At 43.2% G+C, this 22,995-nt stretch overlaps 1 protein-coding gene across 1 annotated transcript; it reads left to right on the plus strand.

The window, feature by feature from the left end:
* Positions 1-3,709: 3,709 nt before the first annotated feature.
* On the plus strand, positions 3,710-21,909 carry T265_00819 (hypothetical protein; the record flags this gene model as incomplete). Its single annotated transcript, XM_009164691.1, has 7 exons — positions 3,710-3,736; positions 5,878-5,922; positions 7,558-7,939; positions 8,237-8,423; positions 12,976-13,118; positions 17,321-17,502; positions 21,667-21,909. 6 exons carry the CDS (start codon positions 5,902-5,904, stop codon positions 21,715-21,717), a joined length of 966 nt encoding a protein of 321 aa, XP_009162955.1.
* Positions 21,910-22,995: the final 1,086 nt, after the last annotated feature.

Below are 22,995 nucleotides of genomic sequence, written 5' to 3' on the forward strand. Positions count from 1 at the left end.
TTTCCACGACTGTTTTTTTTTGAGGCAAGTTTTCTTCGCAGAACTGACGAAATGATCTAACTGTTACACCCGTCATTCCGTTGTTTCCAAACGGGCCAAACAGACGTATGTGGATGCAAATGCCAACTCCTAGATTATGTCCATATGGTCAAAATACCCGAGTCATACAGTTTCAGAATCAAAGGAATTACTGGATTAAGGCCATCAGATTTGTATGAGTGGACAAGCTGCAACAGTCAGTACAGCAAACCATACTATACTTACTTCCCTCCAAAATAAAAAGGACCCTTGTTCAGAAGTTTGCGCTTGTCGCAGGACTATTGTCGGGAATCTTACCAAAGGCCGAGTAAAAAGTATTCTGTAATGTTTTGTTATGCATTACTCATAAAGTTGCTCAAAACTCCTCGACAGCCCACGACCGGTTTCGCCCGTTTTGAAGCTCAGCAGGTAGGCGCATTCCCCGAGTTACCGTCAACCTTACGTTCTACTTGAAACCAAATTGCACGAAATTAGCGATTATACACTCATTCGCAAACTAATTTGGTTTTTCGAGAGACTCACCTGGAACCAGGTTGAATCTCTCGATTTTGATGTTTCCAGGCAACCGTCGTGGGCTGTCGAGGTGAGTCATGGGCTGTCGAGGTGTTTTCGGCTACCCTAGGAGTATTGCATTACAAATGCATACGTGTATCGCGATATCTCGAATATCGTAGCGACTGAAACATGAGGTGACCTGGTGCAGCACATTCAGTTGCTTGAGAACATCACAAACGAGAGATTCAGCTGGGTTCCAGGTAAGTTTCTCGAAAAACCAAATTAGTTGGCAAATGAGTGTATATTCGCTATTCTACAATGTTATTTTAAAAAAATCCTGCGACAGGCGGCAATCCAGTCTTGCGTACACTGGTTTTTGTTGCAGCTGTCAGTTGCTGAATGATATTCCTCTAATCAATCTTCTTTTCAAAGTGATGCGATATTTTTAAACACTCAAATCTACTTGGCTGCCTGATTTTTACTTCTTGTGTGACCCCACACGGTAATTTAGATGAAAAATCTAGCAGTTCAAGCATTGATGAGTACACTGATTTGATGAACATGGTAGCCATCAACAACACACACATTTCTGTAGTCAGTATAAGGAAGCAGAGATTGCTTTGTTCACTGAAATTTATTGCTGCTCCATAATGTTAGACATCGAATCACCATACTAACATGATAAACTTCAGGTCAAATTTTACCTCATCTAGGGCAATGTCCGTCTCGATTACCCTGGCTTGACTCCTAACTTTTTAAACAGTTCATCAGGGTTGCCGAATAAAGGTTAGCATCAATAACAATTTTTTGGTTTTCACAATCCCTCCCTCCTAGGTGCACCGTTACTTGGACACATTTTAGTATTCCCTCACATTTGCATCGCTAAGAAAGCCTTATGACGGCTATCTGGTGTCGAGTGGATCCGTTTGCTTTATTCTTATAAGGAAATCCGTGAACAGGTTTCACTTTCCGGTGGACATCCGGAGGAACTCACACCTTACTTACTTATCGTGCCTTCCAAACGTCTACAAGAAATGCTGGGGAAAAGATGAAGGCACGAGATGATCCACGAACTTAGGAACAGAGTAGTACTCAAAAATCAAATAAAACCGAAATTTATCATCAACCGAATAGTGTCTAGACTAGTGTCACTAGTTTCCTGCTATTACTGTTGATGCCATAAGCAGAAAATACTAGGATCATATTTAGTGAAATACACTCATTTGCAAACTAAATTGGTTTTGCGAGAGACTCCCCTGGTACCCAGCCGAAACCCTAGTTTGTGATATTCCCAGGCAACTGAATGTGCTGCACGAAGCCACCTCATGTTTCAGTCGCTACGATATTCGAGATATAGCGATACATGCATGTTCGTAATGCGCTACTCATAAGCAGACTATAAGGTTAACAGAAACTCGGGGATTGCGTCCATTTGATGAGCCTCAAGAAGGACGGAACCGGTCGTGGACTGCCGATAAATTTTCAGCAACCTTATGAGTAGTGCATTACGAGTATAGAATCATATTTGTTTGGAGAAGCCATGATTATTGAACAGTTTTTTCCAATGAATAGGATTCCTTGGTTTGAAATGCTAATTAAATGATGGCGGTACTGTTTGGGATGAACAAACCACAAAATAGACTTGCAAGAAATGGTCTGGGGGAGAAGCTGTCCGCCAGTAGTAATCATCTTTGATGGTTTTTCCAACGTGCAAGAGAACATACCATAGATGACTTTACGAGTGTTGACGCAATCTTCTCCACGATAAAGAAAACAAAGTCGATATCACCGATAAGCGTCACCTTTAAGAACAAGTACTGCAGCTGATTTCAACATTTTGCCGTCAGTTCTTTGAACGTGCACTCCTGTTCCTGTAGGTCACCGTTTTCCGGGGACTGTCATCATGACAACTGCTGAAGAATATAATAATTCATTACGCGTAAAATATAGTTCGGACATGATAAATTAGATTAAGAAGCATCGATCAACCTATATTTAAGCCTTTGACTGAAATCTCAGAAACTTTGGCAGAGCTCTTTCTAATTAGCAAGGAATATTTACTTTGGAATGTTGAGAAAGCTAGACTATTAAGCCCACAAGTCAGTAACCTAATGAACCGAGTTTCGTTTCACTACCAGCGCCCGACTCAGAGCATAAAACATATTCATATAAGCACAAAACACCGAATTTCACTTTAGCAACCATGTTTGTCGGTTGAGACAGGTTTTCCATTGATGGAGTACTTGATATATGGGTATGCGATACGGGCGAAACCTTAAAAAGCAGCGGGTTTATGGTATTCATCACTCCAACGCACAATTTCCATCAAGAGCCTGTGCACAGTCACAATAATTGATATTCACGAAATAGAAACACAGCGCTCACTGATGCTGTCTCCCCTGTTGGTGATGAAACGTCTGAAAGCAGGCTTCCAAGCTCGGCGAACCGATCAACCACCACCTGATCTTCAACCACTTAACGTATCCGAGCTATCAATATTTTGATGTACTGCCGAGGGGAAGAACATGGAGCGACGCACATAGATAAATCATTACCACAAGCGCTCACTATGCTGTCTCCCCTGTTGGTGATGAAACGTCTGAAAGCAGGCTTCCAAGCTCGGCGAACCGATCAACCACCACCTGATCTTCAACCACTTAACGTATCCGAGCTATCAATATTTTGATGTACTGCCGAGGGGAAGAACATGGAGCGACGCACATAGATAAATCATTACCACAGCGTTAGGGTAATTACGTACGTTGCTTTTATCGGAAGGATTTAGCATGCTGGGTCCGTAGTCAACTCCGTTCGGAGTGAAGCGAGTTTCGTCAGAATAGTATCATCTAGAATCGTTTTCCGGACCGTTTTATGAATATGACACGCTTGTAGGACTGCATTGAAAACCAGAGAGTAGAATTCTAGAGTTGCATGTATTCTTGTGTTTGTAGTTTCTCTCAGAAGGTTTTTGTAACCTTCTAGAATGTTATGTATTGCAGGTGTTGTGTTGTAGTTTCCTGCAATTACTCAGCGAATCGTTCGTTCGACAAGAACGCTAACAAACAGGACTATGTGTTGGCTGTTGCGCGCCTTCTGATTGGCCGCCTTTCACGTCCACTCATGCCAACGGGAGGCACGCGCTATTTATGCGCGTCAACACTTGCATACACGTGCGTGCTGCCTTACGATTTGTCGCCTTTCGGTAAGCGTTGAATGACGTTTTTATGAATGTATGGTGGACGCAATCCTTAAGGAACCCCTGTCCTTCCGACTATTTTAAATTTGTCGGCTTATGCACTAGGGGTCGCACCAGTGTATTGGGAAGTGGTGCACTCAGTATCGGATAGCAATTCAACTAGATGTAACGACATCATCGAGGTCAAAAAGTGCTAATCAAATCACCTGTTTAATTCCAATCTAAAGCAAGGCCCCTAAATTAATTAAAGTTGATTGAGGTGGCTCCTTGTTTGAGCCCTTTTGATGCGGTGGACGGAAAATTCCACTGGCTCTAACTTTTGAGAGTCTCCGTGAAAAATCTCGTTAGAACCAAAGTTTCATATTCAGATTTGGGGTTTATTAGGATTAACCATACACCGTTTCAATCGCCGAAACAGTGCATTAACGTGCACAATCGTTATCTCTCTACACTGAGCAGACATTCGTTGCTAGAACTTCATTACCCCGATGAATGAAAGTGTCTTCGGATTTTGGGCGGACCGTCCATTTCTGGACCGTATAACATGAGAGTGGGGAAAGAAACGAAAAACCCTAATTAAAAGATGCGAAAGCCATCTTATATTGCTCATGGGCTCATTCTAAAGCGGTACATGCTAGTTTTGCCAACTGTTTGGCGGAGTTAGAACACTGTACACAGGAGAGGTTAGCCGAACCTTACTTCATAGGTCAATAGACATGGCTACCACTAGGGTGACGCTCGAGAAAGTGAAATTCTCACTCTCCAGATTGATACGGTGGGACTACAGGCCTTGGAAGTATGCGGGAAATACAAGCTAGGGCTGTTGAGTACGGAAACCAGTGTACAAACCACCAAGAAATGGTGAACTGGCACTGGTCACAGACACAGGGATAGCATGAGATTCACCAAACCGAGGACGTAGAACGGATTTCGAAAATTTCGAAGAATGAGGTGAAGCTAGGATCCAGTTCATAGCGAGTAGTGATCTCCGCTAATCACGGGACATCCAAACGTGAACTGACTAGAGGGAGTGGAGTTAGTGAGAGGCTTAATATCACCCAAGGTGACAACTTGTTGTGTGCAGTCGTTAGTTGAGGGAAGTCATTAACAGAAGAGGTTGTGCTCTGAAGCAGTGAGTTCAGGTTGACTCTTATTCTTGAACTTTACCAGTCTAATGGTCGTAGCACCACCGCACCCGAAGGGACCTTGAAAACTCATAAACGCTGCGTGATAGTATACTCGAAACGAGTTGCACTTAACATCTCAAACCTGACCCCATTTCAGGTAAGTTTCTCACCCAGACACTTGGTCATCCTCAATAACTAACGTCGACCTAACCGACACCGAACACTGCTTGGAAGCTTGGAGGAGATCCTGCTGACTTGCTCCTCATTCGCCTTGAAACTTGTTCAGGCTCACAACCTTACCAATTGATCTGACGGAACTTTTGTATCAAAGGTGACACATTATCCCAAAATGGGTGTACTGGTTGTCTTTCAAGGTCAGAAAATTTGTATATCCTTAATTCTCCTGATCAGGCGACGATGACTGCTACTTTTACATACAACATCCTGACCAGTTTTCTGGCAACACAGGTCCCAATTTGTGGTTACTGCATTTTTCTTGTTTTATAAATTTTACAACAGAATGAGTATAACCGGCCAACGCATGTTACCCTCGCACTGGTGGCAACGACGCTCACTACTCCTGTGTGACGAAGAACAACACGAACCCCTCCCTTCCAAAGTGGTGATTTGGCTCTCTGTAAAGAAGGTCTTTGGGAGTAGAGCTCGTGTTCCAACATGTGTGCCTCCATCCGAATTAGCATGTTGTATGGCGTAATCATGGAACGACTGTTTGCTTACTATGGGTTGTGCCAGTTGACCACCATTAGGAGAATTTCATGCTGGACACTGTAGAGTACATATGAGGTTCCAACACCTAATAGATACATCATTTAACAGCTGAACTCCTCTAAAAATCACTAAAAAAGTACCCTGGTAACGTTCGCAGAATGCAGCATTCGACTGATTTCATTCGTTCATTTCGCACAGTATTCTTAGTCTTATCTCAACTTGCTTCTTGCCTCTAACATTCCAAGCCATACTGAAGTCACATCTAATCGGTATTTTTTCGTCGTTTTCAAGCATCCGTGACGTGACCTTCCCAAGATGGCCTGTGCAGACAGCTCAGTGAGTATTAGAATTTCGTCCACTTTTTTCACAGTGGTTGGTATAACGCATTTGTTCTGCTTGTGAGGGACCGCCCTTCGAGCGGTTCTTCTGAGAAGAGTAAACCGTTGGAAAAAAGATAAGAAATCGATGAAACTTAGATATACTTATTCGCGACATAACCTGCTTTGGTTACTCAGCTGAGTAACGTTGATAGAATTACTAATTACTGCTAAACAGAGATGAGAAAAGCGAGGGCATTCAGTGCGGCCAGTGGTAATCCTAACAAAGGAGTGCTATCTTAGTCACAAGCTATTATTGTATGTATAATGGTAAATGGCTGCGAATTCAGTAGTACTGGATAACTTTAAATTTTTGAAGGTCAAAACGGTTGTAAGGGTTTATGCTTTGCTCATCTATAGATCGGTACCCGTTAGATGTTTTGTGATCTCGGGTGATCTCGGGTATACAGCACGGATATAATTGAAAAGGTTTAGGCATGTGATCACGTGTCCATGCCAGTTTACCACAGATTTTGAATAGTACCGTCCTTACTTTCTATCTCTTTCTATTAATATGACGCACAATGGGAAGCCTAAGCAGCCTGATTTCTCCCGAATTGGCTTATCTAAAGGGGTAACTGTCTGGCTCGTTAACCCTGTTGTATGATGTGTATAGGGCTTTTTAGTCACTCAGTTTAGTGAAGCCTGATTTCTCACGAATTGGCTTATCTAAAGGGATAACTGTCTGGCTCGTTAACCCTGTTCAATGATATGTATAGGGCTTTTTAGTCACTCAGTTTAGTGAACACATTCTTTTGTTTCAATCAGTCGGATAGAAATCATAGCACTCGTTTTGTCTGCCCGCAATTCGTGAACGTGTGTAGCTTCGGACGTTCCGATAAGTAGGCACGTGGCTTTTCAGCGAGCAGTTTGGCTGTCGTGACAGCGCAACTGGCATACTTGCACCTGATTGGTCAGAATTACAAGGTTGAATTGAATCGATGCGTGGAACGTAGTGCCACCTACCAATGGATAGCGTGTGTGCGGCAAAAATGAAGCTTATAATGATGCGCAGTCGGCGCAACAACCGAAGCGAATACAATGTACCCGAGCGACCTAAGTGCTTGGAGTCTTGGTGGCCCGCCCTCTCAAGGTCCGGGTTATCCACCTAGTATGACACCCGGGTATCCACCCACTCCTGGTTACCCCTCAGGCATGCCTTACGACCAGCAGCAACCAGGCTATCCAGCTCAGCCAGGCTATCCAAGTCAATTCCAGCCCGGACATCCAGGTCAAACTCAGCCCAGTTACCCGGCCCAACTAGGATATCCAAGCCAACCTCAGCCCGGTTACCCAGCTCAACAAGGATATCCAGGCCAGCCTCAGCCTGGACACCCAGGTTATGCCCAGTCAGGCTATCCTGGTCAGCCACAACAGGGACACCAGCAGCAAGGCTATCAGCCTCAGCCAGGATATTCTCCAATGGGTGGCGCCATTCAAGGGACGTCTCCTGTGGGTGCAGCACCACGTGTGAGTTGACCGTTTTAGTTAGGATTGCAGCATTATTTCACTTATTTCACTTCATTTCATTCCAATCGCTAAGGTTCTGGTGGCCATTGCGTTTCTGACCACGTCCACACTATGTTCTGTTTAGTCCAATCCTACTCTGAGACCCTACCCATACTTCAAACCAGAAGAAGACTGTGAAAAACTTCGTAAAGCCATGAAAGGGCTGGGAACCGACGAAAAAGCCATCATTGATGTTCTGGCCCATCGGACAGCAGACCAACGCGTACAAATCGTGAATAAGTTCAAGACGATGTACGGCAAGGATCTAATTCGCGAACTCAAATCCGAGCTTACTGGTCATTTCGAGGACGTGATCGTTGCGATGTGCTACTCTTTGGATGAATTAGACGCTCGGGAATTACGTCGGGCTATGGAAGGAGCGGGAACTGACGAACAAACATTGATTGAAATCCTTTGTTCCCGCAGCAACGCTCAGATCCGCAGAATCAAGGAGATTTACAGCAACAGTAAGTCATGATGTCCTTTTTAACAGTTGGAAGTGTAAAATTTAGCTCCGTTCATGGTGTATGCTTTTACAGGGCTCCAGTAGGAGGCATTCTTCGGATTGCTATCAAACTATTTCTGCATAGTGCAGTGTTACATACTGATTAAAAACTGCTATACACTGTATACCAACGGTCATCGTAGGGTTGCGATGGTTCTCTCATTGATCACACTGAGCACGTCTGGTTTCCATGACTATGAGAAACGTTTCTTCCCCAACTCTGTTCAGAAGCCTCTTTGGTATATCTCTTTACCTTCAGTCTTCAAAGGTCGAAACTTGGAGAAAGACGTAATGAGTGAAACTCACGGGCATTTCAAACGTATTCTAGTCAGCTTGGTACAGGGCAATCGTGATGAGAGTACTCATGTCGACATGCAAGCTGTTCAAGCTGACGCCCAAGCCTTGTACAAAGCAGGAGAAAAGCAACTGGGAACTGATGAGTCATGGTACGTCCTTGGATCTAACTTTTTGGATGATATCCCTCAATTCATGCTGAATATCTGGCTTCAGCCACATTTATTCCAAACTAGCCAGGAGAGGAGATACTGTAATGAAGATCTGTATTTCGATTATGGTACAAACTGGATATCGGCACCCATAGAGAATTCGTAAATCGGTTTTGATGTTATTGTTCGCTAGGGAACTTCATATTCGTTCTGTCGTGTGGGAACGTATCGCCGAATCGGATTTGGATCTACACACAAAAGCGAGGATAAGTGACTCTGTTCTGTACTGTTTGTTTCATTTCCCAGCCAGTTTCACTCGGACCTCATCAGCCGTAAAGTATTAGGGACCAATACTCACACTTACTGATTGTCATTAATTAATGCTGCAACACTGCAATACCAGTTGATCGAACAAAGAATTCTTCAAGAGTTCTTCATTACTATCATCTGTGAGCCATGATTGTGAACTTTTGTCCTGGAACGACCAGGAAAAAGTAAACACTACTGGAACAATTAAGATCCAACGCGTCCGTATATCTAGACGGGAACTTTGTACAACTTGAGATGAAGTGGTTACTCAGCAGGGGCTTCCTCACTCAGGTAGTCAGTCGGTCGTGGTAGAAAGTAGTGGAAGATTTCTTTCAGGTCCCTTCATTGCTCGGTCAACCAGTATGAGGTCGTCCTCAACAGTGGTTAGTTTCCACAGCGGGATATGACGTACAGCAAAAGTGACAGGTATCGTGTGATCCTCGTTTTCATGTGGTTCTCAGGCTTTTTCTTGGCATCCTCCCGGAATCCGTGATACTAATTCCTCCGATAGGCTGTCCAACGGGCTAACTACCCTTGACAAATGTTCACACATCGACTTCTGTACGTACACAGCTTACGTGAGATTTAGCCATCGGCCAGTGCATAGTGTTGCAGCAACTTCTCACCAAGTGTGTTATGCTGTGTCCTTCGTTGGTATCCTATATCACTTGGCACCAAATTGAAAAAAATTTAGTCCTCACAATAGGCCGGGATGTTTTAATTTTAACATCCAAACTTCACTTTTGATGAGTGGGAATATAACGGGTTTTCCACGCTCCAAAATCTGTCTGATGTGATTACGGCAAAGGGTTCCAGGGGTCCTAATGATCTTTCTAATTTTACACATAAGCCTGGCAGCGACAGTTGTCGTTTTCATCGTTCCTTCAAAAGGTGTAATGTCTAGCGTTACAAGACTGCCTAAAGACCTCTGTGTAGTGGTGTTCCTTAATAAACAGACACCACTGTGTTGCAATCTAATTGGATGGTCACTCTGTGGACATCATATGCTTTGATCAGTCGCTCTAACCCAGGTTACTAAGCGATTTCTCATAAGGCTCCCTTGCTGTACTCTTTCTTTTGAGACCATGTAGTGAGGCATCTAACAGAGACATATATGGTACAACCTATTCATATGTGTTGTCGATCGTTGGAACGAACTGGCTTAGTTCATATCGGTACGTTGACCAGATCAGCTACTGTGTTACTTTGGTAGAGCTTGAATGCCACATTCAAATTCTTACTACAATTACAGCCGTCTTTCAAGGCTCGTATGATGACAGGTTACCTTTCATTTTGATTCGCCGAAACATGCGTAGCTATCGGATAGTGTCTATGACAGTCGAATAGCTGGGGCAATCAGTCCCCAGGGCCTCATCGAAGGCATATGGTTTCACTGCATCTTTTTTGTGTCAGGGTGTGATGTGACCTTAGGCGATAAAGCAGAGTTAGTCGGCAGAACTATAAGGTATACAGTAGCCTGAGGTGGGTCATTTGATTGGATAAGTAATAAATGTATCCAGGTATGTTTAAGGGCCAGAAGTGCGATCGCGCGAAGTGACATAACTGGGAAGCCCAGTATCCAACATCGCTTCCACTTCGATGACCTGGGTTAGAATATTTGCATAAGTGTCGTCGAAATAGGCTGCAGGCACCTGTCTGGAAAATTTCATAAATGTGCCGTTTCATCAGCAAAAATGATACTTTCAAAAGACCTTCGGCGCATTAGTCAGATAACGGAGACGACCAGCTACGTGTTTCCAAAGCCTGGTTGAATGCACTTTCAAGCAATGACGAACGGCTTGCGCGCCCTTTTTGGTGAATAGCATAAGACAAGCTGTTCATTTATTGATTGTTGTGCCGCGAGAAACTTGTTGCAGGCCGTTTTGGTATCCCGCCATCTATCCGGCTCGCTGAACAGCAAGCCTTTGACGTAAGCATATCATATTAGTCATGTTGTACAATTCGCTTCATAAAAAATCCGCTGTGCTAAAATTTTGCTTCAAGGGTCCTTTTTTGCGGGATATTTTCCTTAAAAACCAGAATTGGAGGAGGCTATTGTTGCATTTTGCTATTTACCTCCAAAGGGTGTCGCTACTTTGATACATATCTTTCCAACTTCTTTTACTTTCTCGGTATCCTTATGCCTTATTTGCAATCGTTGATCCACACTCGTATATTGCGCGATATTGTTTATCTTCTAGAGGGGATGAGATTTACGGAACAGCCTCATCTCGCGTTATTCAAGCCAGAACGGTTGCATCTTTCAACCTTAAGTTGGTTACTTTTGGTTTTGTATAGTTTGTACCCTTCAGTTTTCTTCTATCCATGGCTCTGTCTCTGTATGAAAAGCAGACAAGCCAGGACTGTCACAGACCTCAATTAACTCGACAAGTTTTGATAAACGAAACTACTCACAAGGTTGCTGAAAATTCTTCGACAGCCCTTGTGAGTAGTTTCGTTTATGATATCTCGAATATCGTGCCAACTGAATCATGAGGCGGCCTGTGTGCAGCACATTCAGATGTAGAATATCGTAGACGAGAGATTCACTTGAGTCTCTCGTGAAAACCATATTGATTTGCAAATGAGTATATTTCTCGATAAGTTTTACCCCAAATGGTCCTATGCCGTCCATTCGGATAAATGAACGCCGCCAGCTGAATATCTAGCCCACGAAGTCATGTGTTAATGAATTAAACTTGGGTTGCTAAAAGCCTGCTCAGACAAAACAGTTCGGCCTGACAAGCTATTCCTGTTGGTGTTGGATTGCTGTGTTTCAGAACTCTCTGTTCCACTGTGCTCGCCGTCCACTTCTGCCTAATGCAAATCCAGAATTCGTGATGGATTTTAGGTAACCGGAGTAGATGCTACGTCTGAAACCTGACGGCCCACTATAAGTGCTTCCCCTTCATTTAACCCAATGTTGATGAGGCTGTTGACAAGGTGCTTCTTGACCTCCTGGTAATATCGTCTGATTTGTAGACGAGTTACGGAGGTCGACTGACAACAATATGGCTTGACTCTATTACACAATTCTGAAAGCTGTGGGCGCCAGCAAAAACTGTCTTTTGTTTGACAATTACACTCACTTGCATATCAGTTTGGTTTTTCATGGGAGAATCAACTGAATCTCTTGTTTATGGTATTATTTTTGTTTGCTTTGTTTGCTTAAAAAAAGTATCCGATCCTGTCCCTCTCACCTCAACTACTTTATCGGCCAATAAAACTGCATTCGAACTGGCGAGCGAATGTTGAAATTTCTTGCTATTAAGCTTGGTACACATCAGGCAACTGTTCATATTCACATGAAACTTGATCAGAGGACTTTGATCAACTATGCGGGCGACACTGCCGTTTACAGAGTGAGTTGTACGCAATGTGCACTCATTTATCCGATTACCACACAACAGCCACATGTTCACGCATGCACAATCCCGCTTTTCACCTTGCCCCTTTCAAACGTGCTCGATCGGGGGGGGGGGAGTTGTCAGGATAGTTCTTTTATTGTCGATCAATCTGTTGTCAACGATTATTCGCTTCCTCAAGCTAAACCTACTTGGTATTATGATCTCTTGTGTCTTGATATGACACAGACACATTGAAAAATTCACCCTTAAGATTTGCAGAGTGTACCGTTTCCTATCCAGACAGAGCACTTCGGGTTATAAGGGACTTTGCACATCACGCCTGACGTCATTTTGGGTGATTTAATGGAAGAGGACTGGAAAGTCACAACTGAACACCCTCAGCTTTTATCAGCTTCTGGTAACACTCTATCATCGTGATGGATCCCTTGGATGGGAAATAGTGGTCTATGTACAGGCCTTCACAAGAATCCTGGTAGATGTCCTTTACCTGTTGCTCGAAGATATGGTCAAGATATGGTTCTTGAAGTTTCTCTTGCGCACCTCCGGTGTTCCTTAACACGCAAAAATGCTTGCGTATAAAATTATTTGCTCCCCTATTCTGCTCACCTACTAAACCGAAAGGTATTCTTTTAGAATCAAACTTGTGGGTCTAACATTTGCTTAGTTCGCCCCATACTGAGAAAATTTCCTGTTCTCTTGAGTTTTTGTTCATTCTTCTTCATCGCTTTTTCGGTCTTAATAATGCTGTCAATTTTTTCTTACTCACGATTCTATTTTAGAGTGAAACAGAAATCCGTTAGCCCTTAGGAATAGTGTCACACGTGACTGTTCCGGGACGGTTCATTCTGATTGACGCATACTTATTGTTGTTTCAGTTTCAATCGGATTTTGGTCTCGAAATCCGAGGCTCATGTTCGAGCTGTGATCAACGCTTATAGCTCTGTGAGTAAGAAGGACCTGGAAGATGCTCTCAAGTCGGAAATGAGTGGGGATCTCTTGCAAGCTTTTCTCGCTGTTAGTAAGTTTGCACTCGGTGTCTACTGAAGTGAACAAGGTTTATTCGAGTTTACTTGATTTACTGTTTGCATCTAAAAATCATGAAACCGACTCTAACCCTCCCTGGGACATATACAAAGAATCCTACATATACAACAATGATCTGGATTTGTGTACATCCACTTTACATTTGAAGAGCTTCAGTCGATAGGTGGTGGAAATATGACATATACTGTAAATTACGGACGTTTGATGGTAGTATGATTGGAGTTCAAAATTACAGCAGAAATTTCATCCTTTGTATGAAATTATTTCGTGTTGATAAGCTGAAAAGCAGTGCGCAGGCGTTCCGACCCTGTTTGGACTCACTAGTGATGTATTATCCTAAATATTTAGGGACATTCAAACCGGCAACCTGTCAGCTAGTAGTTGAAGACTACCTTGTTCAGCCACAAGTGGCTGGTCAGCATTGTAGCTCACACTTCGGTGGGATATAGCGTCACTCAATCAGTGGATCACGTCTTGACTGGCTCTTCGGGTCAGTTTTGGGGTTTTGCAGGATAGGTAATTTGTTCATAGTCACACCACTCTCGTTTGAACGGTCGTATTCCTGTTTTAGCGGGATTATTCTGGTGAGTCCACACCAGAGGAAAGCACTGGACTCGAATTTCGCTCCCATTAGGGCTATTCAGCAGTGCGTATCCAATGGCCTTGCCGGGATTTGAACCCCGAACATCTGACATGCGAGGCGTGCGTGTAGCCACTACTCCACCAACACACTTTGGACGCATCTGAATTTTCACATCTGAAGAGGCGAACGTGTTCATGCTTGAGCAGATGAATAGATGAATAGATTGATCTCATTTGAGGGATGAAATCTCTGCTGAAACATAGGCGATGGCTTCTGCACTTACCTGGGGTCTTAAACTCAGATGCAGTTCAATGCACGTAATATTCTACCGTTTGAAGTACGCGTTTGAACTGTTTTGTGTTCCTGACTTCGTAATAACTTGTCAACCGCCATCAAACCCATAATGCATCATCCGTTTGTTCACTACGGCCGTGCCCTGTTTTGATCTTTAAAGAAACATAACCTTTTGTGTTTCTTTTCACCAAATTGAACTCTGATTTAGCCGTTCTGGGTACTTCAAAATCACTCCGGTGTTAACCAAGCGCGGATCAATTTGGGTGGTGTGTGAGACCATATCTGTCTGTTTACCTACACACATGAAATGGAGCAGAAGGATACGCTGGCAGAGTAAATAATACTGAGTATTTACCAATGAACCACTGCGTCTCAAACAGTTCACATGTCTCCGTCAAATTTCTTCCCTTCTTACGGTGATAATATGAACGTGGAGTCATGCGAACAGGAACCATCGGTATCGGTTGTCAAGAAATCCCTAGTCTGGCCTGCAGTTAACGCGTTAACAAAGAACACTGAATTTGAAGAGAGAAACCAAATTAGTTCTGTAGGAATTCCAACGTAACGAAGCTAGTCAGTTGCTCAGCCCACCTGGTTGTTTGACCTGAGCGACTAACTGTGACATTTTGGAACACGTACGCTACAGTCATTACGCTACCTCTAGGAAAGTTGAGAGGAGTGGAAAGGGCAGAATATTGAACCGGGAAATTCCGCAACGTTTATATCTAAACTACAGTTTGATATGGAAAAAGGATAAATAAAATAGCTAAGTGTTCGGACTACTATGTAAGAGGTCGTGGGTTCGAAACTTCCATGCGGATGGTGCCCAGTAAGTATGAAACAACCGTACGGTGGTTTTCGGATTTTTCGCGCAAACTGATTTCAGGCAGAATGAAATCTTCATTGAAAATACCCAAATCTCCGACCACTACTAACAAATGATAAGTAATCTTTTTCACTTTTGGTTATGCCTGAATACGCCTTCAAACAAACTGGACGTACAACCGAGCCGTTAACTCATCTCTCCAAAACCGATAATCGCAGCCGGATCCGCTGACTTTTAGTTCTACGGCCTCACCAATATCTGTAACTTTTACAGGTTAAACTTTGCTCCAAAAGAGCCGTAAAAGCGAGCGACCGCCGAACCCGACCGATATGTCGACGCGGCTTTAAACCCTAGGGTTACCCTTCTGCCATGGATACCTAAAACAGACCTCATCCGATTTTCCGAAACTGCTAACTGAACAACTGTCAAAAAAGGATCGTAAAACCGTCAAACGCATTCATTTTAGTGATTTTTGGGGCCATTTTCATGTTATCCGAGTTCAGTATCACGTTTTCTTCTCCGTTACTCCATCAGCTAGGTCTAAAGTTCACGACCGACTTTGTTGGGTGAAGTTTAACTACGCTGAAGACTGGTGTGTAACTATTCTCCACTCTAGCCATAGGTACGTAGGCGGAGATCAGCTGTCATTTGGGTGTACACAGTGGATGCTGATGATAGCGTAGGCGGTCAGCTGGGTAGGTCTCTATGGTCGGTCATTTGCTAATGAAGCAGCGAGGGCAGGGTAATTCGCGCCAGTCCCAGATAGTTCTCGCATGGTGTTTGAGACTTTCGGACGTTAAGTGTGCAGGAGGCATAATTTGCTGCCAATGGAAAAAGTAACTGGAGGTGGACTTTCAGGACCGTTTTATGAGATGCCATAATTCATTTCGAGCAACGCACGTTGACATAACTTTTTATACACCCTTTCCCTGTAGTTTATTGGTTATTTTTGAGTGATGTTGCCGATATTGTTTGAAACAATATCCCCAATTTCTCACTCTTCTGAAGAGCTACCATGCACTTTTGTCTTCTCACTTATACACCCTTCCCTGTAGTTTACTGGTTATTTTTGAGTGATGTTGCCGATATTGTTTGAAACAATATCCCCAATTTCTCACTCTTCTGAAGAGCTACCATGCACTTTTGTCTTCTCACACTTCCTGCAGAGTGGCATGCTTGCAATCAACTTGACCACCCGAGTACTTTTGATAAAAGTCGAGTACTCTTTCAGTGGCTGCTGTAGTAAATATTTTCGCTCCTAAACTTGGAAGTTCTCATCCGTGAAATACGTAACCCCGTCTGATGGTTTTGGAGTTGGATCACCATTTTTACACAAATTCTTACAAAGTCACTTGAACCTTGAATAAAATCAAAGTTGACTGAGTGTCTTCGCACTCTTTCTCCGTTAGAGTCACGTTTCGTAACTTGTTGAAATATCGGTAGCTCGGGTGAGTTTATTGGTTGTTGATCAGGTGGCTGTTGATCTGTTCGCCGAGCTTGGCAATTGGCTTGCAAACGTTTCGTCACCATACGAGGAGACATCATCAGTGCATCATCGGTGCACTCAACCGCGCACTGATGATGTCTGCTCGTATGGTGACGAAACGTTTGCAAGCCAATTGCCAAGCTCGGCGAACAGATCAACAGCCACCTGATCAACAACCAATAGAGTCACGTTTCATATGTGACCACAACTTTTTACATGAAAATCGCCCCCCCCCCTATCCTTGTCTTATTGTGACACCACTATTTTCAATATCACTGGAATTTCACTCTGCCTGATCAGGTAACTCCAATTCATGGGGATTGACCTTCTTTTTGGTGGAACTTGTCTGCACCGCGGTAGCTCAGGCTGACCGACCGTCGATTTGTGAACTTGTGAACCCCGAAATTTACATCGCCTTGGTGTGTAGATGAATGTACATTATGCCGTGAAAAGCCCGTTTTTATTGCAGTAGACATAGTTCAACTTCCAGCAATACAAGAACGAAAAGACTCAATGAGTTTGTTCCATCTGCTGCCAAGTTTACCGCAATCACCGCTTGCATATTTCAGCATGGTTCCAGGAATGCAGGCTGAGATGCTACTGAAAACTGCAAGGAAGCTCAAATAGACAGCAGTTATTGTGGTTCACAGTGTACCAACTTGCTTTTACTATCAGACATTTTACTGCTAACTAGGTCACTGGTGACTGACAACTAAGAATCGAACAAAACCACACTTGTCAGCATCTGAAGTTCGGAGCGAGACGCCGGTTGCGCGTACCTCTGCTTAACCGAGGGTCCATGCAGTAGCACAGGCCTGTTATTCGACCATCGGATTGGTGCATGTGGTTGGTACTGTGCATTGGCATATCTTTAGGGCAAACCATTTTCCAAAATATGACGCAGTCTAATCAATTCTTCCTTTTTCATTTACAGCCCGCTGTATTCGAAACAAACATTCCAATCAATTCCCCCTTGTTCATTTACAGCCCGCTGTATTCGAAACAAACCAGGATATTTCGCAAGACAATTGAAGAAATCCATGGAAGGTGCCGGCACGCGTGATAGGCACTTGATTCGCATCGTGGTTACCCGTGCCGAAGTTGATATGGCAGATATCAAGCTGGAGTTCTCCCGCCAAAATGGCAAGTCCCTTGAGGCATGGATCGCGGTGAGTTCTAACAACTTACTCCTTCGGATTTTGGACTACCCATGACAACGAACCTATTCCTTATATTCGAAGCAATTTTCGGCATCTTCGGTCCGTTTACTTCTCAATAAAGACCAGTTCCATATAGAACTCAGAAAAAGGCGATCTGATACAGTGGTGCTCTGAAGCCACATTTGTGTTTATTTGTTACCTTCGACTTTGAGTGATGTGTTGACTGTTTGGAAATGCCATGTATAAGTATGGTCACAAGACCGTCTTTGTGACAGCGAAATATGCATGTGTGACCGATATCGGTTTAGTTCCTCAGATCAAGGTCAGAAACACGCAACACTTGTATTCCGACTGGCTCGACTCACGCATATTTGAATGATTCTCTATTCAATCACTCAAGACCAAGCCTATAGCTGATCACATCGTGATGAAACAGAAGGCGGAATTCACTGAAGTGTCACACCAATTCACTGACTGCCACTGTCTCCTCCATTGAAGACACTTTCAGAACCGATCACTTTAATTATTCAATGCAAGCACTTCGTGTCTGAATAACCATTTTTACACTACTTATGTATTGGTTGATTCAACTGTGTGAACTATTTCTCGACTTTGAACAGGATGAAAAAATGTGTATGTATTAACAAATCCAGGAACCTATTGACGACCAGGTGATACGAGACCAGAGTTAGGCCAACTGAAAACAGGGAACCGGTGCACCACGCTTGAATAAACAAGTAGCGAGAGAACTGCGCTCAAAAGCGACACTTTCGAAATTACTGAAATAAACATAGCTGGGTTCCACGTAGGGGTAGAATGCCATCAGGAGTGACTCGACATCCATTTTGAACCTTACCAAACGCAAGCGCAGCGCCAAACGACACTCCGACTTTGGCTAGTCATTTTAGCTAGCTAGTGACAGCGAGTTTGCTTCTGGGGTCGTTTATGTGCAATGTCCTGTAGTATTTCCAGCAAGAAAAATCACTTGAATTTTAACCAGAAGAATATGCATTCGCGCAGCGCTTCGTATCCCGTTTTCACCTCGTGTTGCCTTTCATAACGAATATTTAGCCTGCTAGAGTTTAGAGTAAAGAACGGCGCTTTTTACGGTAGATAGTCGTTTGGTGTGCATCATTTACCCCCCGTCTGCCTTAACCTGATGGGTGCTGTTTGATGCTTCAGATACGCTGACCTCTGCAACATTTAATTGCGGATGTGTTTGAACTACCAGCCACACCACAGTTATCAGATGCTTGGAGGCGGGATATAAGTTATCTCTCAAATCGAGATGAGAGGAACTTGGGCTGGCAAGTACCATTGATGTATGCCTAAAGCTACTTCAACCCAAAATGATAGCTCATCCACATTGGGTATCCACTTCTACGGTGATTTTCGGCTGATCGTGCAGATGTTTGTCAGTCGTCGATGTGTATCTGAACTTTGGGACGGACATGACGTGCAGATGGATGAAGTCGGATAAACCGGTAGTTCCAATGAACATACCGACCAGATGAGTGACCGCAAATGCAGTTATCAAGTACTTATTTGTTCCGGTGGATTGCTTTGAAGCGATGACCGAAACTTACCTTTAAAAGTAGGGTATTTTATGCGTTATGTTACACCGGGTCTGTATCAGGAGGCAAACTCAGTGGAGGCTATTTAATGTTTGTTTAAAAAAAATTACTTTTCAGAGTTTTGTGCGAATTCTACAGTGACGTTAGATTAGATGTTGATTTGACGAGTTCCCTAGGCTAAACCGAAATGCCCTGCGCTGACCTTTGAGAGTGGATAAGTTGTTATGACACCTTAGACGTAGACCAATGAAAACGATATTTTAAGACCCACGTAAACCTCTTACAACGAAATCAAGGAACACAGGACTAAAGTTGAAAAGAAATTTGTTGAAATTTAATGTATAAGACCAGCAAATGAATATCAGAGTCAATCAGTCTGAATCACTTTGACCAATCATCAGTTATACTGTGATTGGGTTTGAACAAAACGTGTAGCAACCATGTATTCTGAGATGATTCCGCTTGGTTTCGCATACGCGTTGAATTTTTCCTGGAGGTTGGAATGTGAACACTGGTGAATAGTTGAGCACCAAACTCAGCCAATCCACTGCATTCATGAATACCATGTGCAAAAGCGTTATCGGCGGTTTCCGAATCCGTCCACCCCAACCTACAAGTTCCAGTCAGCGATAGACAGCTATTTCAGAAGCAAAAACTACATCATAGTTCTCTTCATGCACTCTTTTTCGACCAAGCGCGTGAAATACGTGAGCGTTTCAGAGCATCTCATCGCTTTCTTGTCACCAGCATTCCAGTGGGGCTTTGTGGAGATTCGCTGCACACCAGTGTGTCTATCAAGAGTCCCCGACCAAAGATGCGTTACCATTCGCGTTTGTAGCATTTAGTGTTTGACTTGGGAGGGGAATAGTTTGTATTCCGGTTCACTAATGCTTATTGTGTCATTTGACCCGAAGTTCCCAGTGTACAGGTTAGTGAGCTGAACTTTTCGTGGGATAATTGCCACGGCAGCCAATACATTAGGTCCGAGAATCCCTGAATATGCACAGTATCGTATTATATGTCTGTATACTCTGACAGATGATCTCATTTTACTATTTTAACGCCGCTCCGGAGACATCCGTGAACTATATTCACGGATCAATTGTTTTAACATCAATGTAATTTGACCAGTTCATTCGAACTTCCTGTCCTTAGTAGGTGATGTACAAGATGATTTCATCTGTTATATTTCATTTCACTCATTTTCGGGAGAGAATCTTAAGAGCCGTGGTATAAATGTAACTAATCACTGATGTCCATCCGCTTTAATCTTGTGAAAATCAATGTTTGAGCAGTCAGTCTGTTTATCTTGTTTTTGGCGCCAAATCAGAGCGAGATGAACATTTATGGAACACGTTCAATGCCAACTAATCAAGATGCAGATGCTGAACGTGTTCCTTCATCAGTTGAATGTCGGCTAGCACACAGCGTGTTTAAGGGATTGAAATGCAGCCACTCGGTAATAGTTGACGTTAATTTCTTTGCGGATAATATGTGGACGAAGTTTTGATATCGACTTCTGGGGACCGATTTTTCTTGTTTTTGATAAGCAAGCATTTCTAGACATGCTACCCAAGACGTTCAGAACATACACTAAGACAAAAAACATGTGTCACACATACACTATCTTAGCTCTATTCTTGTAGTTTATTGACTAGATTTACTAAATACTTTATTCTACCGTGCCAGGAACAAACGTATCTCCGACACTTCCTGAAAAAGGGAAATTTCTGAAAGGCATGTTACTAGTTGAGCTGCTAAACAGAAAAATTTGCCGTTCCAAAAATTTTTTATGTCCGTAAGTTAAATTAGAACATCTCCCCATGTTCGCAAACGAAAACTGACATCAGTACTTAATCGAATTAACGCAGCTGCTCACTTGGGAATGACGGCATATACCTGGCCAGTTCCACTTCAGGCTCACAACTTGTGTTCTCCAGATTGTTGCATCTCTCACGTACTTGCGGTTACACGAAAAGTTTCAGTTTGTTGCACTCCACGCCAAACACATCCTGAAGTATTTCAGAACAGCTATAGCATAAAAGCAATCCATGCAACGTATACGGGACAGTGAGCAGACTTCATTGATAGATAAACACGTGGTGAGCACAATTCCCTCAACTGACCCTATCTAAAGGTAGCCCTACGCAATCAAAATCACGGAGGCTATTAACCACTGATCCGAATCGCTCAACCAACGGGTGTAGGAATTCCCGATACACAGTGTACTCACCATGAACTTTCATTAATCTCTTTGTACAATCCACTGCTCGTCATTTTAGCGTTGTATTCAGATGTAGGTCTTACGTGACGGCTGATAAAATTCACTGAAATGTCGACTGGTCGTATCTTCCTCTCCTATGGTGTAATGGATCAAATGGACTTAATTACTGCTTCACAGAAAAGTTACCTGCGTGGTCTTCAACTTCCAAGGTCACGTTTAGTTGCGTGAACTGGTTTAGCTCATCTCTTTTACTAGCTTTGGCGTAAAAAGCCGTGGACAGAAACACCACTTATCTTCGCAAATTTACCAGATGATCTTGGTTTGTGCATTTCAAGTGATGCTTCTGCTTCTTCCTTCTACCTTGAATGTGTGCAGGATGACACAAGTGGAGATTACAAACGCATGCTCCTTGCTCTGATCGCTTGAAAAGCCCAACCGATGGGGGAGAATAGAATATTCGCAATGACGATATCAGCGACAAATTCGACATCCCTCGTTATAACCTAAACATTCACTTATTCATTCGTTCACTGCTACGGAGTGTTTTTATTTTCATTTTGTGGGAGGCCGCTTTCTGAACTCTCATTTATGCCAGCACAGTTATTTTCTTTAAAAAAATGCCTTTTTGCTTTGTGTTTGATGGTCGGGTTCCTCATACGGTATAGAAGTGATAGCTACTTATCAAAAATGATATTCATGGTTTTATCCCATCCTCACTTAACATGTCAAGATGAACTGACGTTATCCCAAATTTTGCAATTATTCAGAGCAACATGATGAGTAGAGGCAGGGGGCATGGTTCCGCATCCAAACAGGGAGACATGTTTGAACAATTCGGTTGGGCTTTTAAGGTAATGATTTATGACCCTGCCAGTTGGACTCAGTTTACAAAGAGGCGAAGGTTAAGTCTAACATGTTACTCGTTCACAACTAAACATCCTTTAATCTGTCGTGGCTTTTCTCTGATAGCCGAGTAACACCTCACGCTTTTGCTTAATTCCTCACTTCGTTATTGCGCTATTTCATTAGGCCAATGGGTATTCTCTGTTTTGATCCATTTGACAACAAACATAGGTATCAGAGTTCTCGGAGTTTCGGGTACCCACTTTGCCTATCCTATTTGTGACGCAGCTTTGTCTTTTACAAAGTAGTCTTTCGGTGTCGCATTCAAGTGTGTGATACACTTGGAGCTGAAGTATGTATTATTTTGCGTTTGGTTTATGTCGCGGTTTGACTAGGTACGGCATTGATTTCCATGTGAACATTATCTGAACGATCAAATAATTCTTAGTACCTTGGTTGAATGAATGCAACTGCTTTGTACTGCAGTCGTACAGTCCCAAACCACATCTCAAATGCACTTCAAGTTAAAATGCTATTCAAGGCGTGGAAGTAATTTCAGTGCCTCTTGAACAGCCCACTATCGTTTTCGCTCTTCGTGAGGCATATCATCAACCTCCTCTCTTGCTAAACGGAGCAAACACCCAATTGAAAATCGAGATGCCGCTCGATAACGAAATTCGGAGGTTGCGTTTTCTCGATGATTCCCGAAAATAGCGAACAGGTACCGAGGAATTTCGAGTGGCCTCAGTGGTAGCGTCATCAAGGTTCCCAATGTCGGTAGATAGAATGAGGAGATGTTGGACTTTTCAATCGATACTTCGTCATGTGAGTGAATCTAACCTATGCTGAAAAGCTAACAAG

The sequence above is a fragment of the Opisthorchis viverrini genome, assembly GCF_000715545.1.
Source record: "Opisthorchis viverrini unplaced genomic scaffold opera_v5_8, whole genome shotgun sequence".
Lineage (NCBI taxonomy): Eukaryota > Metazoa > Platyhelminthes > Trematoda > Opisthorchiida > Opisthorchiidae > Opisthorchis > Opisthorchis viverrini.